The 18,496-nt window shown below is 44.2% G+C and overlaps 1 protein-coding gene across 1 annotated transcript in view; it reads left to right on the plus strand.

The window, feature by feature from the left end:
* CUBN (cubilin) overlaps window positions 1–18,496 on the plus strand; it is a 311,048-nt gene that overhangs the window by 146,990 nt on the left and 145,562 nt on the right. Inside the window, exons 30-31 of the mRNA XM_008148828.3 lie at window positions 3,959–4,133; window positions 7,494–7,663. Coding sequence (XP_008147050.2) covers window positions 3,959–4,133; window positions 7,494–7,663 — 345 coding nt within the window. The remainder of the gene's footprint in view (window positions 1–3,958; window positions 4,134–7,493; window positions 7,664–18,496) is intronic.

The raw sequence follows: 18,496 nt of genomic DNA on the forward strand, positions 1-18,496 counted from the left end.
TAAATTTTCAATATTTCATTTTCTGCAATCATTTTCTTTTTTATAGATATGTATTTATTGCCGTTTTATTATTCATATTTTTGACATCCTCTCGCCCCCTTCTTCTTAAAGAAGACCCTTTAACATTGCATGTAATATTGTCTTGGTGGTGATGAACTCCTTTAGCTTTTTCTTATCTGAGAAGCTCTTTATCTGTTCTTCGATTCTAAATGATACCTCTGCAGGGTAGAGTAATCCTGGGTTTAGGACCTTGCTTTTCATCACTTTGAATATTTCGTACCACTCCCTCTGGCCTGTAAAGTTTCAGCTGACAGTCTTATGGGTAAGACTGCAAAGGTAACTAACTCCTTTTCACTTGCTGATTTTAAGATTCTCTTTGCATTTAACCTTTTGCATTTTAATTTTGATGTGTCTTGGTGCGGGCCTCTTTGGGTTCACATTGTTTTGAGAGTTTCTGCACTCCCCAGACTTGTACATCTATTTCCTTCACCAACTTAGGGAAGTTTTCTATCATTATCTTTTCAAATATTTTTTCAATTTCTTGCTCTTTCTCTTCTCCTATTGGCACCCCCATGATGTGAATGTGGGTATGCTTGAAGTTACCCCAGAAGCTCCTCACACTATCCTCTTTTTTTTTTCTATTCCGAGTGGGTGTTTTTTGCTTCCTTATATTCTAAATTGCTGATTTGATTCTTGGCTTTACTTCTCTACTGCTGATTCCCTGTAAATTTTCTTCCTTTCAGTTAGTGTATTCTTCATGTCTGACTATTTTTTATGGTTCCCATGTCCTTTTTATACTGTTGCTCTCACTAAGTCCTTCAGCATCCTTATAACCATTGTCTTGAACTCTGTATCAATTAGTTTGCTTGTCTCCATTTCATTTAGCTCCTTATCTTATTCTTTCACTTGGGAGCTATTTCTTTGTCTCCTCATTTGGGTTGCTTCCCTGTGTTTGTTTCTATGTATGTGGTAGAGCTACTCCATCTCCCAGGCTTGGCAGAGCCTAATGTAGTAGGTGTCCGATAGAGTCCAATGGCACAGCCTCTCATTCAACTGGGCTGGGCACTCCAGGTGCATGTCCCTCCTCCCCTGTCCCTCTTCTCTCCCCTCCCCCCATCTGCCGCTGTGTGGGCTGTGTGGTTGTAGTTGAGCCTTGGTTGCTGTTGGCAGCTAAATGGGAGGGATTTATCCTCAGGTCGAGTGGTTGTAAGGACTGGCTGGGACCACTGTGAAGGATCAGCTGTACAGGCCCCTCAGCCCTGCACAGAGCAGGTCTTACTTCAGCAGAGCTCTAGTGCCCACTGAGCATGACCTTTGGGTGTGTCACTGGTGGAGGTGGTTGGGTGTTGCTTCAATGTAGTCTGAAGCTGTCTACCAGGTGCACTGGCTCTTGGGCCTCCTGGGAGGTGCAGGTCAAGGTCAGCCATCACCTGTGTTCTGCCCAGGGCCTCCTGGCATGAGTGACAAAGTGACCTGCAGATGACTGCTATTGTGCTGGACTTGTGGGTGCCCAGGAGAGGCCAAGCTACAAACCAAGGCCAGCTGCTGCTAGTGCTGGGCCTGGGGCTACTTAGCAAGTGTTAAGGGGCACACCGAAGACAGATACTGCTTTTTTGAGAGATTTTAGGAAACTGTGAAGCATGAGCCATGACAGGCCATTTGTATGGAAAAGCCAGTGAAAACAGCTTGGGGAGACCTGAAAGTTGGTGGGCTGGGGGTTTCAGGGAATTACCAGGGTGGAGCTAACAGTATGGGCAGGTTGATGGAGTCTCAGATGCAGAACAAACTGGTCCCACACCCATGTGTGTCAGATAAAAATAGGGAGAGAGCCTGGCTGGTGTGGCTCAGTGGATTGAGCATGGACCAGCTCTGTCAGGGGAAGGTTAATGAAAGGAACAATGGCCTTTGCCAGCACCTCTGCTGGGAGGAAGCTGCCCCTCCAGTCCTCACACTGATGCCAGACAATTCAGTTCCTCCTCATATGTCCCTGGTGCCTTTTGAGCTGCTGCCCCAGTGCTGGAGCTCAGAGCAAATGAATCCAAGTGCAAACGCTTTAATAGGAACACTTGGGACTCTAGAAGCCCTCCGTCTCACTCAGCCCAATCCCTGTTGGTTTTTACAGCCAGAGGTTATGGTCTTCTCTTCCTGGCACTAGAATCCCGGGCTGGGGGCCTGGTGTGGGCCTGGAACCCCTTGCTCCTTAGTAGCTGAGATATCCCTCCCTATTTTTAAATGTTTTTTTTAAATTAATTTTTTAGAGATAGAAAGGGAGAGGGAGAGAGAGATAGAAACACTGATGTGAGAGGAACATCCATCAGCTTCCTCCTACATGCCCCTACTGGGGATCGAGCCCCCAACCCAGTCATGAGCCCTGACTTGGAACTGAACTGGTGACCTCTTGGAGCATGGGTTGATGCTCAATCCATTGAGCCACATTGGCCAGGCTCGCTCTCCCTTTTTTATCTGACACATGTCGGTGTGGGACCAGTTTGTTCCACATCTCCACCCCTCCTACCAGTCTTGATGTCACTTCTTCTTTATATATTTAGTTGCAGGATTCTGTTCAGTTAGATTTCATATGATTCTGATAGATGGTCGTTCTGTAGTTTAATTTTGATGTGGTTATGAAAGAATATGTGTACTGCATTTACCTATGCCGCCATCTTGACTAGAAGTCTAATTTTATTTTACTTAAAAAATGTATTTTAAATCCTCACCCAAGGATATATTATTGATTTTACAGAAAGGAAGTGGCGGGGGGGAGAGGGTGGGGAAGAGAGAGAGAGAGAGGGAGAGACATCAATGTGAGAGAGAAACATTGATTGGTTACCTCCTGTACGTGCCTAGACAGGGTATGGAATCACAACCTAAGTATGTGCCCTGACCGAAAATCAAACCTGCAACATTTTGGAGTACAGGACGATGCTCCAACTGGCTGAGCCATCTGGCTAGGGCCTTAATTTTATTTTTTAATATCTTCTGTTTGATTATCATCCCCACCCCCCTCCATGCAACACATACACTGGATAAGCAGGATTCACTTGTATGTGAGGCGTCCTGGAGGCCCGGCCTGGGCTGGACTAGACTTGCTTGCAAAATGCTGGATGTGAGACCAAAGGGTTACTTGCGGGGGGAATGCATCCCTGGAATGTTAGATCCCAGTCAAATAGACAGTTGCAAATCGGAGGAGCCTAGGTCTGAGGACAACTGAGATCAATCTAGGGGACACCAGCCAGAGACTGAGGCAGCGTGCACAGGGCAACTCCTGAGCAAAGTTGGATGCTCTAGGTCATATTCCTGAGAGTGGGCATGGGGAAAGGAGAAGGATTGCTTTCCTGAGGATACGATAGAACACACTATACAGGTTATGTTTCCACTCCTTCTTACGAGATCGGCATGGTCAGGGTGGGATGGCCGTAGACTCACTCCTTCTGAAGAAGCAGAAATATTAATTAAATACCCAATCTTGTAAAATATTCAGATTACAAAGTGGAAAATCCTAAAAATATAACTGGGAGATCAATAGCCTTCAATGAACTTGATTTTCACCAACAAATGGCTTTAAAGTACCTACAAGAGTTAGAAAATCAGACTTGATTCTGCATTATCGGCAATGCCTCTGCCAAAGAAAGCAGGAAATCCTTTGAAGACATGAAAAAGAGGAAGAAGGGAGGTAGGGGACACCCTGGAATCATCTATGCAGTTCAGCTCTGCAATTCTGGCTGATAAAATAAGCAAGCATTTTGTGGGTGGTGGAACTTGTGAGTTCCCAGGGCAGAGGGAGTGTCTTTGAAAATCCAGCTCAAGTTTACAGTTCATCCCCACCTAGGGAGGCTAAGACTGCAATTTCTAGTGATAATAAAGTCCAAGAGCTGGTGGCAAAATGAGTCATGGAGGGCTATATTTGCTCAAATATCTCTCCTAATTTAAGTCCTTTTTTTCCTGCATCCTATCCTAGATCTATGGAGGCCCCGATTTCCACTCTCCCAGAATAGCCCAGCTGTGTACCCGGAGGTCACCTGAGAATCCCATGCAGGTCTCCAGCACAGGACATGAGCTGGCCATCCGATTTAAGACTGACAGCTTCATCAGTGGGAGAGGCTTCAATGTCTCATGGCAAGCCGTCCCTGGAGGTGAGTGAACCAAAGAGAAATCTCCAAGTTCTGAAGCTTCGCCCTTGTGAACTTTGATGAAATGATTGGAGAGAGGTATGAAGGCTCCATCCTGACAACTCTGTGTCTTCCCAAGTGGTGAATACTGCTTTGGCATATACTCTTCCCTAAAATATGGGGTAGAGTTTAACTTCCAAAGAGTCACGGTGCATATGAAAACAAGGAACATGGTATGTGCATCAATGGTGAGAACAGGAGTGGGTGACTGGTTAGATTCACTTACTCACTAAGCACTTGTGCCTGTTCACCAGGGCATCAGCAAAGTGGTAAATTTCTTCATGCCACAGTTTAGACCTTTGCATTCTTGGCAAATGTCAAAGCTGTAAATGTTAAATTTGTGAATTCCAAGGAATTACCAGGGGTTAGAGAGTGACATTCTGCCCAGGAACTTAGGCAGTCTGAATAAATTACTTGTTGCAGATTGTTGAACTAAAAAATTAATGCACAAAATAGTTTAGCATGTGCTAGTTAACCTGTGCAACTACTCATATTGAATACTTACTATGTGCCAGGAACTTTACTAACTATTCTATAAGACTCATCTCATTTCTACCCTGGGAGGGTAGTTCATTTCTTACACTCATCATAGGAAAGAGGAAATCAAAGCTTAGAGAAGTTAGTGACTTCTAGAAAGTGCCAAAGCAAAAATGTAACCTCAAGTTACCTTATGGCCCCACTTTTGTTACTCTTAAGGTAATATAACAAGTATATCTCATGTTTCCTAAAGTCAATAATGTATGAATTTAATTATAATTATATATTATTTAGATTACCTCAAAATGATTTGCAGTTATTAGAAAACTAGAGGCCCAGTGCATGGATTCGTGCACTGGTGGGGTCCCTTGGCCTGATCTGCAGGGATTGGGCCAAAACCAGCTCTCTGACATCCCCCAAGGGGTCCCAGATTGCGAGAGGGTGGTTCTCTGGTGACGCACCCCAGAAACGAGCTCCCTCCTATCTGGTTCCGGGTGAGTCACCTGAGAACCACAGCTGCCAAGTCACCACAGCTCAGCAGCTCCTGCATTGAGTGTCTTCCCCCTGGTGGTCATTGCACATCATAGCTACCAGTCGGACGGTCGGATGGTTGCTTAGGCTTTTATATATATAGATAATACTGAATTTTTCCGTTATTGGTTTGTATCATTATCAATCCAAGAAATAATGGGTCATAGAGGTGGACATTAATGGGTATTTGATAACATAAGAATAAAAAACTGAATAAATGTACCAGGTCCAGAATACTAATTTTGTTTATTGTTAATACTATTACAGATGTCCCCCATTTTCAGCCCCTTTGCCCACCTCCACCCAACCCCCAGCCCCTCTCCCCTGGCTTTCACCACACGTGAAAATGGTGTTTTCTGTGTTCATGGGCTATGCATATGTAATTTAAAAGGCAGATATTAAATTATTTATAGAAGCATACATTGCTGAAGTGATCAAAATTCTTAGAAGGAGATGTGTTAGTCTTATAGTTTGCTATATTTTTAGAGAAACATGATAAGGCATTTGATAGCTTTATGAAAACACTAAAGGCCCAGTGCACAAAATTCATGCATGGGGGGGGGTGTGTCCCTCAGGCCAGCCTGTACCCTCTCCAATCTGGGACCACTTGAGCAATGTCTGACTGCCCGTTTAGGCCAGATCACACTGGGCAGTCGGACATCCCTCTCACAATCCAGGACTACTGGCTCCCAACCACTCACCTGCCTGCCTGCCTGATTTCCCCTAACCCCTTCTGCCTGCCAGCCTGATCATCCTCTAACCACTCCCCTGCCAGCCTGATCAATGCCTAATAGCTTCCCTGCCAGCCCAATTACCCCTAACTGCCCTTCTCTGCTGGCCTGGTTCCCCCCAACTGCCCTGCCCTGCCGGCCTGGTCCCCCCAAACTTCTCTCCCCTTCTGGCCTGGTTCCCCCAACTGCCTTCCCCTGCAGGCCTGGTCTTCCCCAACTGCCCTCCCCTACAGGCCTGGTCACCCCAAACTGCCCTCCCTTGCTGGCCTGATCACCCCCAACTGCTCTCTCCTGCAGGCCTGGTAGCCCACAACTGCCCTCCCTTGCAGGCCTGGTCCCCCCTAACTGCCCTCCCCTGCAGGCGTGGTCCCCCCTAACTGCTCTGCCCTGCCTGCCTGGTTGCCCCCAACTGCCCTCCCCTGCAGGCCTGGTTTCCCCCAACTGCCCTCCCTTGTAGGCCTGGTCCCCCCTAACTGCCCTGCCCTGCTGGCCTGGTTGCCCCCAACTGCTCTCCCCTGCAGGCCTGGTTTCCCCCAACTGCTCTCCCCTGTAGGCCTGGTTCCCCCTAACTGTCCTCCCTTGCAGGCCTGGTCCCCCCCAACTGCCCTCCCCTGCAGGCCTGGTCACCCCCAACTGCCCTCCCCTGCAGGCCTGATAGCCCACAACTGCCCTCCCCTCCCAGCCATCTGTGGTGGCCATCTTGTTTCCACATGGCGTCATCCATCTTTCACCACATGGGGGCGGCCATCTTGTGTGTTGGAGTGACAGTCAATTTGCATATTACTCTTTTATTAGATAGAACTAGAGGCCTGGTGCATGAATTCATGCATAGGTGGGGCCCAGCCGGCCTGCCCTGATGGAGGCCGATTGGGCCAGACCAGCAGGGGGGAGGGGCTTCAGGCAGTTGGCTGGCTAGCCCCATCCCCGATCAGGGTGGGATGGGGGGGCAATCAGGAGCGGGGCCGGCCAGCCAACTGTGAGTCATAGCGGTAAGTCGTGCCAAACATTCTGGCCATTCTGGTTGTTCTGGTTGTTCTGGTTGTTCTGGCGTTCCGGTCACTTGGCTTTTATATATATGGATGATTTCATTTGCACATACTTTTCAGTATTTTTTTAAAATATATGTTTTTATTGATTTTTAGAGCGAGATGAAGGGAGAGGGCTAGAAAGATAGAAACATTGATAAGAGAGAAACATCTTGGATTGGCTGCCTCCTACATGACGCCCCCTGGGGATAGAGCCACAACTTGGGCATGTGCCCTGGCCAGAAATGGAACTGGCAACCTATTGGTACTTGGGTTGATGCTCAACCACTTAGCCACACTGGCCAGGCAACTTTTCAGTATTTTTAAAATAACTTTTGGCATTAGTATTTAAAATATTTGAAGTATTTTCTTAGTTGTGCTTATTAGTTTTGTTTGAATGAATGAATTAATGGTGAATATTCATGTCTTCCAAATGTTTAGCATAGACTACATAAAAGTGGTAGTCAAAGTATCACCTTGTTCTAAACTACCAGGTTATGGGGTAAAGTTTTATGTATCAGGGATTCTTCTCATTAATTAATTGGGTTTTCTACCTGCAGGTTGTGGTGGGATTTTCCAGGCTCCCAGTGGAGAGATTCATTCTCCAAATTACCCCAGTCCTTATAGAAGTAACACTGACTGTTCCTGGGTCATTCAAGCAGAAAGAAATCACCGTGTTCTCTTGAACTTCACTGACTTTGACCTTGAACCTCAGGACTCTTGTATTATAGTAAGTGACACAAATTTCAAGCCTTGTCTAGAGTCAAACCTGGGTCAAAACATTGCCATATGAGCATATTTTGTGAATATATTAGTTATGAGTGTTTTGAACATCAAATCATAGGAAACCTACCAATTAGCAACCTAAAATATGAAGACATTTATTTTTTACCTACATACACATCAGGAGGTAGATAATCTCAGGGTTGTTTAGAACTTCAATTTCTGCTCTACCATTCTTAGTGTGTTGGCTTTTTGTTTTGTTACCTCATTGAGCAGACCATCCAACCTTGGGAGAAGGCAGGGGAGGGGGAGGTTAGAGATCAACCAAAGGACTTGTATGCATGCATATTAGCATGGCCAATGGACACAGACACTGGGGAGGTGGGAGCTTGCCCTCAGGGATGGGAGTGGCAGGGGGCAGTTAATAGGGGGAAAAAGGAGACATGTAATACTTTAAACAATAAAAAAAATGACTGCAGCAATTCCAAACATTTTTTAATGAGTTCAAATCTGAGAAAAGGGAGAAGAAATATTGTTAGTTGTTTCTATTTTGTATTTTTTTCATCAAAAAGGAAAATTTTTCCTAGAAGCCCTTTTACATATCATTGTCCAAAATTGGCTGCAATAAAGGTTAGGAAAGTATAGTGGAATGGAAGGATGAATTTATCATAACTACTTTAAATCAATTAGTTTTAAGCCTCTGGGGGATTCTCACAGGGTTCTACTTTTCTTGAGATCAGGATATTTGAACAACTCTGGCTGATAGGAAAGAATATATTGGGAGAAGGGATATGGCTACTAGTTGTTTAGATGACAGAAAGGTTCTGTTATTGCCAACACCTGTACCTAATGCTATATGCATAATGTATGAGTAAATGAGATTGAATTTTGAGATTTTCTTTTTGGTTTTAATTTAATCATTTTTAACAAAAGGTTTTCCACCTCTTATTTGTATTTTGTAACACTTTATTCAAATACCAACCAGATTCTCTGACCTAGCTAATGGATAGTCCTATTTTAGTTTCCTGGAAGATTCTTATACAAACTCCAACTGGCTACCTTTCAAATTTAACTTAAGAAAATTCAAAATTTTTTACATTTTTCAAAGTAGTCCAGTCTAATGGTATAATTGTAAGTGTTATTTTATAAGATTAAATCATTAAGTACTTAAAAGTTCAGTTGAATTATGATTACATATTAACCTTCTAAATGAGTCTTCAGAATCTAAATTAGCAAAGCATTATACAAACTTAAGGTTTAAGATATCCACTTTCTGTAATGGTAACTTATACCAACTCTCCTGAAAAAGATAATTTAAAAATTTTGGATGATATTTAAAATTATCTTCTTAAGTGCAAGAAAGACCTCCCCAGTAGTGTGAAATTTCTGAGTTGATATCAGAGAGAGATCGGAGCCTAGTCCTGGGACTGCTTTTGCCTATAGGGCATTTGCTGTTCCAGAAGGAGGTAGCAACACTACTGAGAGCCTCTCAGGACAAAGAGTAGCAAAGTTCCAGTCCAGACCCTGAATAGTTTGGAGGCCCTGGTAAACCATCCTAAGTCCTAGGTAAAATGGGAGTAAAACAGCCTTCATAGAGGCTGCTTCTTAGCTTCAAGTCACCTGAGTGGCCCCCCAAATCTCAAGCCATCATAGAGTAATGATGGGAACCCTGTACTGCTAATGCATTTAAGCATTGGACATCCAGTAATTTAAGGGAGATAAATATCATCCTGCACCTCATTTCTACCCATAATTTTTCATATACAATAGCTAGTGTACCATCATATAATGAGAAGATAATATAACATAAATGAGATACAACATTAATAACAGACAGTGAAAACAATACACTGATATGCCAGATACTAAAATTACCAGACACAAGTTGGTAAACAACTATAGTTACGAAGCTTAGGGAAGTAAAGGTAAAACTTAAAACTTTTAGCAAGGGCTGCAAACAATAAAAAGTAGCATTGAAAGAAAGAAAAGGAATTAACTGAACATTTATAAGTGGATAAATACAGTAGCTGAAATTAAATTCTCAGTGGGAGTTTTTTTTTGTTTGTTGCATATTAGATACATTTTTTGCATATTAGAGATGAAGATAGAAATAGTGAACTGAAAGGTAAATCAGAAAAACCTATCTGGCAAAAAATATGGATAAAAAATGCAGAGGAGAGGTAAAGACACACAGAGGGTAGAGTTAAAAATATATAACATACATTTAATTGTAATTCCAGAAGGAAAAGAGAGAAAAATGGAACAGAATCAATATTTGAAGAGCTAATGACTAAGACTTTTCTAAAACTGATGAAAGACATCAACAAGACAAAAACAAGAATTCCAAGGAATCCAAACAGCCAAGCAGAATAAATAGAAATGCATAGTTATTTAAAAAAACAACAACAAATAATCAAAATCACCTAAAGATAAAGAAAAAAATGTTACATTCAGCCAGGGGAGTGGGTGGGTGGGAGAACAGATTACCTTTTAGGAAGGGTCAGACTCACTGTTGACTTTGCAGTTGGGATAATTAGAAGCAAAAAATGACAATGGATGGTATTTTCAGTTTGAGGAAAGAAAATAATTACAAACCAGGAACTCTGCACTCTCTGAAATAGCCTTTAAAGATGAAGGCAAAATAAAGCATGGAAGCAGAAGAGGGACCTTCAAAAGAAGTGTGAATGGGCCAGAGACACACTGTCTACCTCAGAGTTTTGCCTGCTGTGGGCATTTCTCCATCACTCGTTCCCTCCCTTTGTATGGTGCCAAGTACAGTTTCTTGTCCTTGATAAAGTCCATAAAACCTTGGGCAGTGGCCTTGGGAATGGAGAAAAAAGCCATATTGAAAAACTCTTAGAATTAAATTAGAGGCTAATTACATGGTGGAGGGTGGGCTGGGAGATAAGAGATAGAAGAGTTTAGACTATTCTCTTGAAGAACAGGTAATGGTGATGCCATTAACTGAGTAAATTCAACATACAATGGTGTGTGACTAAAACAAGACCTAGGTCAAAGGCACACCCAGCATGGATGCATCATTTCCCTCCTGTGGTCGTGAGTAGGCTTTCCCCCTCTACCTGAAATATAAATACACAGCCTGGCTTTTCTGTTAACCACTGCCTTATCTCAGCATGCAGCTGGGCTTGAATTAAACTGAAGTAAGAGGGAACAGATTGGAGGAAGTGAAATCTCAAATATGATCTGGTCATAGGCATGGAGATTGGAAAATAAACCCAAAGACAGGTGCTGGGAAGAGTCCAGTCTGGCATATAAGGTAAAAACCAAAAAGTATTAGTCCAAACAAGTTGTTGGAATCAGATCGTTCTGTATGAAGTAGTTGGAGTGTCCCTGCCAGTGGGCAAATGGGGGCATTCAGAAGCTAATGCCACTAAGCACTTGGGTAACACACTGATATACAAAGTGCATTACCCCAGCAGTCCCATGGTTAGGAAATCTAGCTCTGAACTGGGGACCTGAACTGAGTCTGGGTTTTGCCACTTTCTAGCTGGGAGAAAGCTAATCATTCCACTTTAGTTTCCTTAACTAGGAAATGGGGATAGTAATAACATCTGTGTCAGATTTGTTGTTGGGGTATTTGCAATTATGAACATGACCTGCCTGTCACATAAAGAGTTCTCAGTTCCTGCTACCATAATCGTAATGACACTGATGATGAGTGCCCTCAGAGGCATGTTCAATCAGCACCGAGAAGAGGAAGATGTCCTGAGCTACCAGAAGGGGCAGTGGCCTTAGGAGCCAGGGCCTCCCACCTGTGATCCTGGGCCTCAAGGTTTTCAGTAAAAGAAGAACCTATATATGAATCTTTGTCATAGCACAGTGCCTAGCATTCAGTGTACCTAGGACTCAAAAAATTATAATAATAATCAGGAGAAAACAAGAGTGACTCATTTAGGCCTGGAAGCCAGAGTAAGTTTCACACTGAAGATTCATTCCCTGAAAGGAAAGTGGTAGTGAGGCCAGGAGAGGAAGCTGAAGGGAAAGAATGAGGGCAGTTGTGCAGAGGTGTGAACATGCACAGACATTTGGGAATAGGAAAGGAGAGCGCTGTACTTGGAGTGAGCTATGTGTTGGAGAACATGTAGAGACCACTGGTCTATAGAAGACTCCAAATTGGACAAACTCTTATATGCTCTGTGAAGAATGTGAAATGAAAGTTTTCTGTAAAACAGAGGAGTAATACACTCAAAACCATGTTTTACAATGATAACAGATAGTTGTTACAACACTGTTGGCAGAGAAAGATGGTAAAAAGGCTGTTTCGGAAGCTATGAAACCTTGGGCAGTGGCCTTGGGGATGGAGAAAAAAGCCATATTGAAAAACTCTTAGAATGAAATTAGAGGCTAATTACATGGTGGAGGGTGGGCTGGGAGATAAGAGATAGAAGAGTTTAGACTATTCTCTTGAAGAACAGGTAATGGTGATGCCATTAACTGAGTAAAAAGGCAGACTGCTGAGTTTGGAACCCTTATAGAGTTCAACACATGGATTCAGTGCTCTGGATGGGGTGTGGGCTGGACATATCTATTTGAGGATAATTTCTATATATTTGGATGGTTATTAACACCACAGAGGTAGGTGTGTCCACTTACAGGAGAATTTTGTAAAGACAAAAGGGCCAAGTAAACTCTGGAAAACAGTTAGGGGCAGATGAAGGAACAGAGGAGAAGGAGACTGAGGAAGGGCACTGAGAGAGTGGGTAGCATAGGTTGAAACAAAACCACTGGATTTGGCCTTTGATGACCTTGTAAGGACCAAGAGGTGTGTGTGGTAGTGGAAGACTCCAGACCTTCGCTCTTTCCCAGAATGATGGAAGTGAATGACTTAGAGGGAAGGCAAGATCAATGGAAAGTTATGTTTTTAAATATGGAGAAGCATACGCCGATCAAAAGAGCACGTTGCTGGTGGAAAAAGAGCAGCTGAATGTAAGGGGTAAATGGAATAACTGATGAAGGCATGTTATCAGGACAGAGCCTAGAGAAGAGACAGATTGGTCTGAATAATTTCATACTTTTAGAATGAGAAATTGGAACACACACCAACCGTAAGCTAATATACAATTACTTGCAAATGAATTGATTGAAAATTATATAAATCATATACAAACTAAAAATCATTTTTGTTTTTACAATTTATAAATCACCCTTATGAAAATATAAAGAAACGTGAAAGAGGACCGTTCAGGTAAATTGGGGCAGAGATCTGCTGTGTATGGTTGCCAAGTGGACTCAATTATGGAGGTGGGAGGTCGGCAGAGGTTTGGAACCGGGCAGGCAATGTCCTGGCGAGGCTGGAGGCTTGGCTCCAACTTCCAGTGAGTTGTCCAGGGATTCATGAAGGCAGGCATTGAGGCCCCAGCCGTCTATCCTTTACAGCTCGATGGACACTGGATGTGAAACTTCACTTAATGTCCAATATCTTACAAAATATCTCTGCAGTTTCAGTTCATACAAAGCCAATCATTCATTCTGGAGACATGCAAATTAATTTAATGGTCCTGTCGCTTATACAGAGTCATTGGCAAAGAGAAAAATATTCAGCTGCCAATGATGTTACCAGATAATGTTTGTGTTCATGGAATTTTTAATAGACCTCAAGTGTACTGTTTAATACTGAGGTAAATTGTGCTTGGATGAGACCAGCCATCATGTGTGGGGGTTTTTCACTCTCCCATAACATTTTGGATCATCAGAAGCAGAAATATTAATTTTTACAGTCATTATGGTTAATAATCATAAACACATAGATACATAGAATGTTAAAGTTGGAAAATGAGAGATTAGAAATAATTTACTGTCATCTCCTTATTTTAAAAAAAGAAGAAAACTGATGTTCAGATGGGTCAGCATCAATGCAAGGTAGAAATTAATAGTAGGATCAGCACTAAAATGCAAGCAAGTCTAAAGTAAGAATAAGTATTTTGGTAAAATATAAACATTATAGCTTATATACAGGGAACTGAATGGCAGAATAAAAGACAAGTAGGAAAATAGGGAGAGAGAATAAAATTAGGGTTACTTTAGAACATCGTGAATTCTCTTACAGATAAGCCCAACAAAAGGAAAAGTGTTAGGGTTTAACTATGAAGTGGACAGTGTCTCTGCTCTGAAGTGGGGTGGTCTGGGTCCCCTCTGTCCGCTCCGTCTTTGGTGTCAACTAAGTGCTGGGCACCAGGCACTGGTGTCTGGGGTTGGCCCCACCATTCACTCTCTCATGGCCTGGGGACCTCAGCGTGCTCGCTCCCTTATAAAATAGAGTGCCTGGGAACCCAAGCGGAAAGAGGGAAACTAGGGAAGAGGATCCTGTTTAGAGTCGTATCTATGTGCAGAAAGAGGAGAACACGGTGGGAGTTTGACGGAATGGACACTAAGGGTCAGGTGATGTCAGCAGTGGGTTCATTCCGGAAGTCACAGTCAGACCCGCCCACGCTAAACTTCCGGTCACCCTCTGGGGCGCATGTCCACCAGGCATTGGTCAGAAGAGCAATTCCACGTGCTCTACGGAGGAGAGCTCTTCCTGTAGTTGGCCTAGTCCCCAGTGGTGCCAAGTGGAGGCAGGGTAACCCCACAGGCAGCCCCAGGCTACCACTCCTGGTTTCGTGGAACTAAAGGCAAGGCTCAGCAAGAGGAAGGAATGAATGAAAAATTTTAAATGGAGCAGGAAAATACACAACCTCCATCCCCTCTCTATAACCCATAGCAGCAGACTTTGTATTCCAAAGGCGCCGATCTTTGGATGCATGGCTGGATAAAGGAATAAAGGCATTTTGCTGTCTCCACTCCTGTGATGATCAGTGGGAAATTGCAGGTGACACATTTGGGAATGTGCTGTGTAGAGTTCACTTCCTGGAACAGTTATTGATAGGCACTTTCACTATTTTGAGCCACATGAGAACTTAGATAACATCGCAGTCCTGTGTTTTCTAGAATTACAGGTTGCTATGGTGAAAAAAGAGAGACACTGAATTTTCTGACTTCTGCTGAAATGGCAATGGCATCATGGGGTCCTAATGACAAAGATCGACTTGCACTCAAGTTTCCACTAATTTGGTGATCTGTTTGCTCCATCCCTTCCCAGTGGCCAGTTTAGTTAACCTCGGGCTCCGGAATGACACACATTGTGAGTAGTTCTTGTGGAGGCTGCAGTGGGAGCACTGGTGAGGCAGGGCTCTGTGTGGCCAACGTGAAAATGGCTCCATTATGTTCCCTTTCAGGAAGGCTGCTTTAAAGTGACCTCCAGCTAACAGTTTAATTACTTAATTAGAGTCTCTCTCTGAGCCTCAAATTCACGTAGCCCTGCAAGCGCCTATTGATCTCTGGGACAGGCTGCTTGTAGTTCCCTGTGAGAGCAGGGAGAGAAGTCAGTTCAGCAGCCCCAGTGGCCCCGGAGTGTCCAACCTCTGATTTCTGCATCCTCTTTGCTCAGCACAATGGAATGTCTGCCTTGTGAGAACCAGTAAGAAAGAGATAAAAGCAAGCAGGCCACAGTCCAGAGCCAGGCTCTCATCTGGAGAAAACACACACTCGCTAGGGCTGACCGAGCCTTGGACAAAGAAAGGGCCCAGGATGAGTAGCCGGTTTCTGTTCCGCAGCTTTTTGTACTGATCTGGGAGGAAGAAAGCAAAGGGTCTGGTTAGAACTGAAGAAAACCAGATGCCCCCCACCCCCACCCCAGAGCTTCAGTGTGCTTTTATGAACGTTATTTGACGATAAGGTGCAGGGTGGAACGGGGCAAACACAGACTGCAATTTCCACATTTTGTTTTATTTTTTTAAGACACTACCCAAGATGTGTTTCCTTTTAAAACATTGGTCATTTTCGAAACGGATCAAATAGACACAGGAATAATAGAACTCTGGGCTTCAAAGAGACAGTGGAAACAACTCTTCCTTAAATATTTATTGTTTTACAAATAATCCAAGACAGAAATCAATCTCTTCCTCCTCCCGCTCCCCTCCTTCTTTCTTCCCTCTCTCCTTCACTCCTCACCACAGAAAATTTACCTTCCATCTGAAACTTGAGGATGGTTTCTGATGATCTCTTTAAAATGTTTGTGACTTATTTTTGATAAACTGCTGAGCCCTTTTGCACTCCAGCTCCAAAGCAGGCACCAGACAGCTGCGCCAGTACTTTCCATCCCAAAGCAGAGAACAATGGAAGGGAAGCCACAGTTCCCAGTCTGTGGGCCCAGGCTGTGTTTTGCTTTGCTTACAAGTCAGCTCAGAATCTCCCTACAGGCTTGTTTCTTTGAGAATAAAATGAATTTTGTGGATTTCTTTTTATATTAACATTGGAGTCACTGCTTAGAACAGTTGCAAATTATTAGACTTGGTAGACTGAGAGTGATAATGTAGAACAAAGGACTACCAGTGACACTGTCTATCAAGCGAGTGACTACAATTTCACTTGGTACTAATTTCAGGGCAGGGTAGCTGGAAAGTACCACGGACAGGAAACTGATGCTTCCTACTCCCCACCCAAAAGAAAAGCTGCTAGCATGAGCAATGTTTTCCTCTCTGTCCTCACATTTATGACTCTAACAGCTTGGATAATTTCCTGAGGGATTCCCTTCCCTATCACTTGATATTTCCTCTATCATAGAGCAGTTCTCATTCCAAAATGGAAATTCCATCAGCAGCTAGGCTACCATATGTCATGTGTGAAAATATTTCATGGATTCTCACCCTCAAAAAGGACTTTGCACCCTCATGGACATGATCTATTCTGTACCCTAAGTATTTTATTCTTCAGCACATTTTTTACCCTGGTAAGTTTTAAGGCAATCTAAAGCAGTAGACATGTGTTGCAAGGAGTTAAACTTGAAGTAAAGAGTAAAAGCCAAGTTACAGCAGGGGCAAGGTGAGGAAAGAGGCCATGCTGGGCCAGAAAGGTAGGCTGTGGTTAGAAAAGGACAGGTGTGGATGTATATCTGAATTCAAGAATAGCACTGAGTTTAGGAATCAGGGACATAAGTTTCGGTTTATTATCGGTCCCAGGCACTGCACACTTTGTCACACAGTCTGCTAAATTAGCCATGCTGGGAATCCCACGCATGTTCAGTGGGAGGGAATGCGTGACAGGTGCCAACCACTCTGAGATCCACAGGGGCCCCAAAGAAGCATTTCTCAAATGCCACTCAGGATGCTTTATTGCAGGCCCGGATAAGCGAGAGGAGACTTCCATTCTACTTACAGAGCTCCCATGATTATCTTCCTAGGAGGCCACGGACATCTCACTTAGTTTCCTAGACTCATACTCTCTCAATATTCTATCCTCAATGGTGATACTTGACTTAGTCTTTTCAGTTGGTTTAATGATAACTGATCAGATGTCAGAAGGATGGGATCAGATGGATACTGTTTCTACACTGCTCAGTGTGTGCCTGTGAGCAAGTTAATTACATGTTTTCTGAGCCTCAGTCTTACGAACTGAAAAATAAAGTTGTAAGAAGGATTGGATTTTTAAAATGTATTTAAAGCATTTATCACAGTGTCTGGTACAGATAAGTGCTGGCTGCTACTCCTAATATTTCTGTTACTGCTACTACTACTTCTATTACTACTCATACTATTTTAAAGGTCTTAATTTATCTTCTAAAATTTGTGAACCTTAGGCACACAGAAATACAGAACTGGGTTATAATCCTCAGTTCATTGCTAATTATCATCATTCGTTTTTAAATAGATTAATTTTGTCTTATCTTAAAGTATTTTTATATCTTAAAATATATATCTTTATATATGTACTAGAGGCCCAGCACACGATTGAAATCACGCAAGGAGGCACCCCCCGGGGGGCCGGGACCAGCACCTGACCAGCGTAGCGCTGGCCCCCGTGTTGTGTCTGCTGGGGTGGGGGCATGCTCAGAGCTGCGTGGCGGCCGCTTGGAACATGCCCCCGGCTGCCGCGTTGTGTCCACTGGGGTGGGGGCAGGCACTCCTGTGTGTTGTGTCTCTGCTCTGGCCCGCCCCCAGCCCCAGCCTCCCCGCGCGGCCACTGGGGCTGGGGGTGGCATGTAGTCCCCTCCCGCCCATCTGCATGTGCAGCTCCTCCTGAGTGGTCATGATGCCCGGCTAATTACCATATTTCCTGTTTATATATATATACTAGAGGCCCAGTGCATGATTAAATCATGCACGTGTAGGGTCCCCTAGGCCTAACCTGCCATCCAGGCCATATCCACTGCCCCACAAAGCCTAGCACACTCCGCGGACACTGATAGCAGCCTGCTCCCCACTTTTGATGGCAGGGGGTCCGCTGGTGCTGGAGCGGACACACAGCTCCCGCTTTCGATTGCGGGGGAGCTGTCTGTCTGTCCGCTGGTGCACCAGGCCTTTCGAAAGCCTCTGGCACAGCAGAGGCTTTTGAAAGGCCTGGTGCCGGAGTGGACAGCCAGCCAGCTCCCCCGCTTTCACTCCCCGCTTTTGATGGTCCGCAGCAGGACGTGGGCTCGCTGCCTCAAAGGCCCCTTCTGTGCCACAGCACAGCCATGGCGCAGATGCTGAGCTCGTGCCACCGCTGGCGATGCGAGCTCAGCGTCCTGCCGGCCCAATCGGCCACCCTGGCCACCCCAAGTCCCGCCCCTTGCGCCTCCCGCTGGCCCAATCATGGGCGTAGAGGAGTGATGGTAATTTACATATTACCCTTTTATTATGTAGGATATATATAGACTAGAGGCCCAGTGCACAAAATTTGTGCAGGGCGGGTGTCCCTCAGCCCAGCCTGCACCCTCTCCAATCTGGGACCCATTGGGGGATGTTTGACTGCTGGTTTAGGCCTGATCCCACTAAACCGGCAGTTGGACATCCCTCTCACAATC

The sequence above is a fragment of the Eptesicus fuscus genome, chromosome 2, assembly GCF_027574615.1.
Source record: "Eptesicus fuscus isolate TK198812 chromosome 2, DD_ASM_mEF_20220401, whole genome shotgun sequence".
Taxonomy (NCBI): Eukaryota; Metazoa; Chordata; class Mammalia; order Chiroptera; family Vespertilionidae; genus Eptesicus; species Eptesicus fuscus.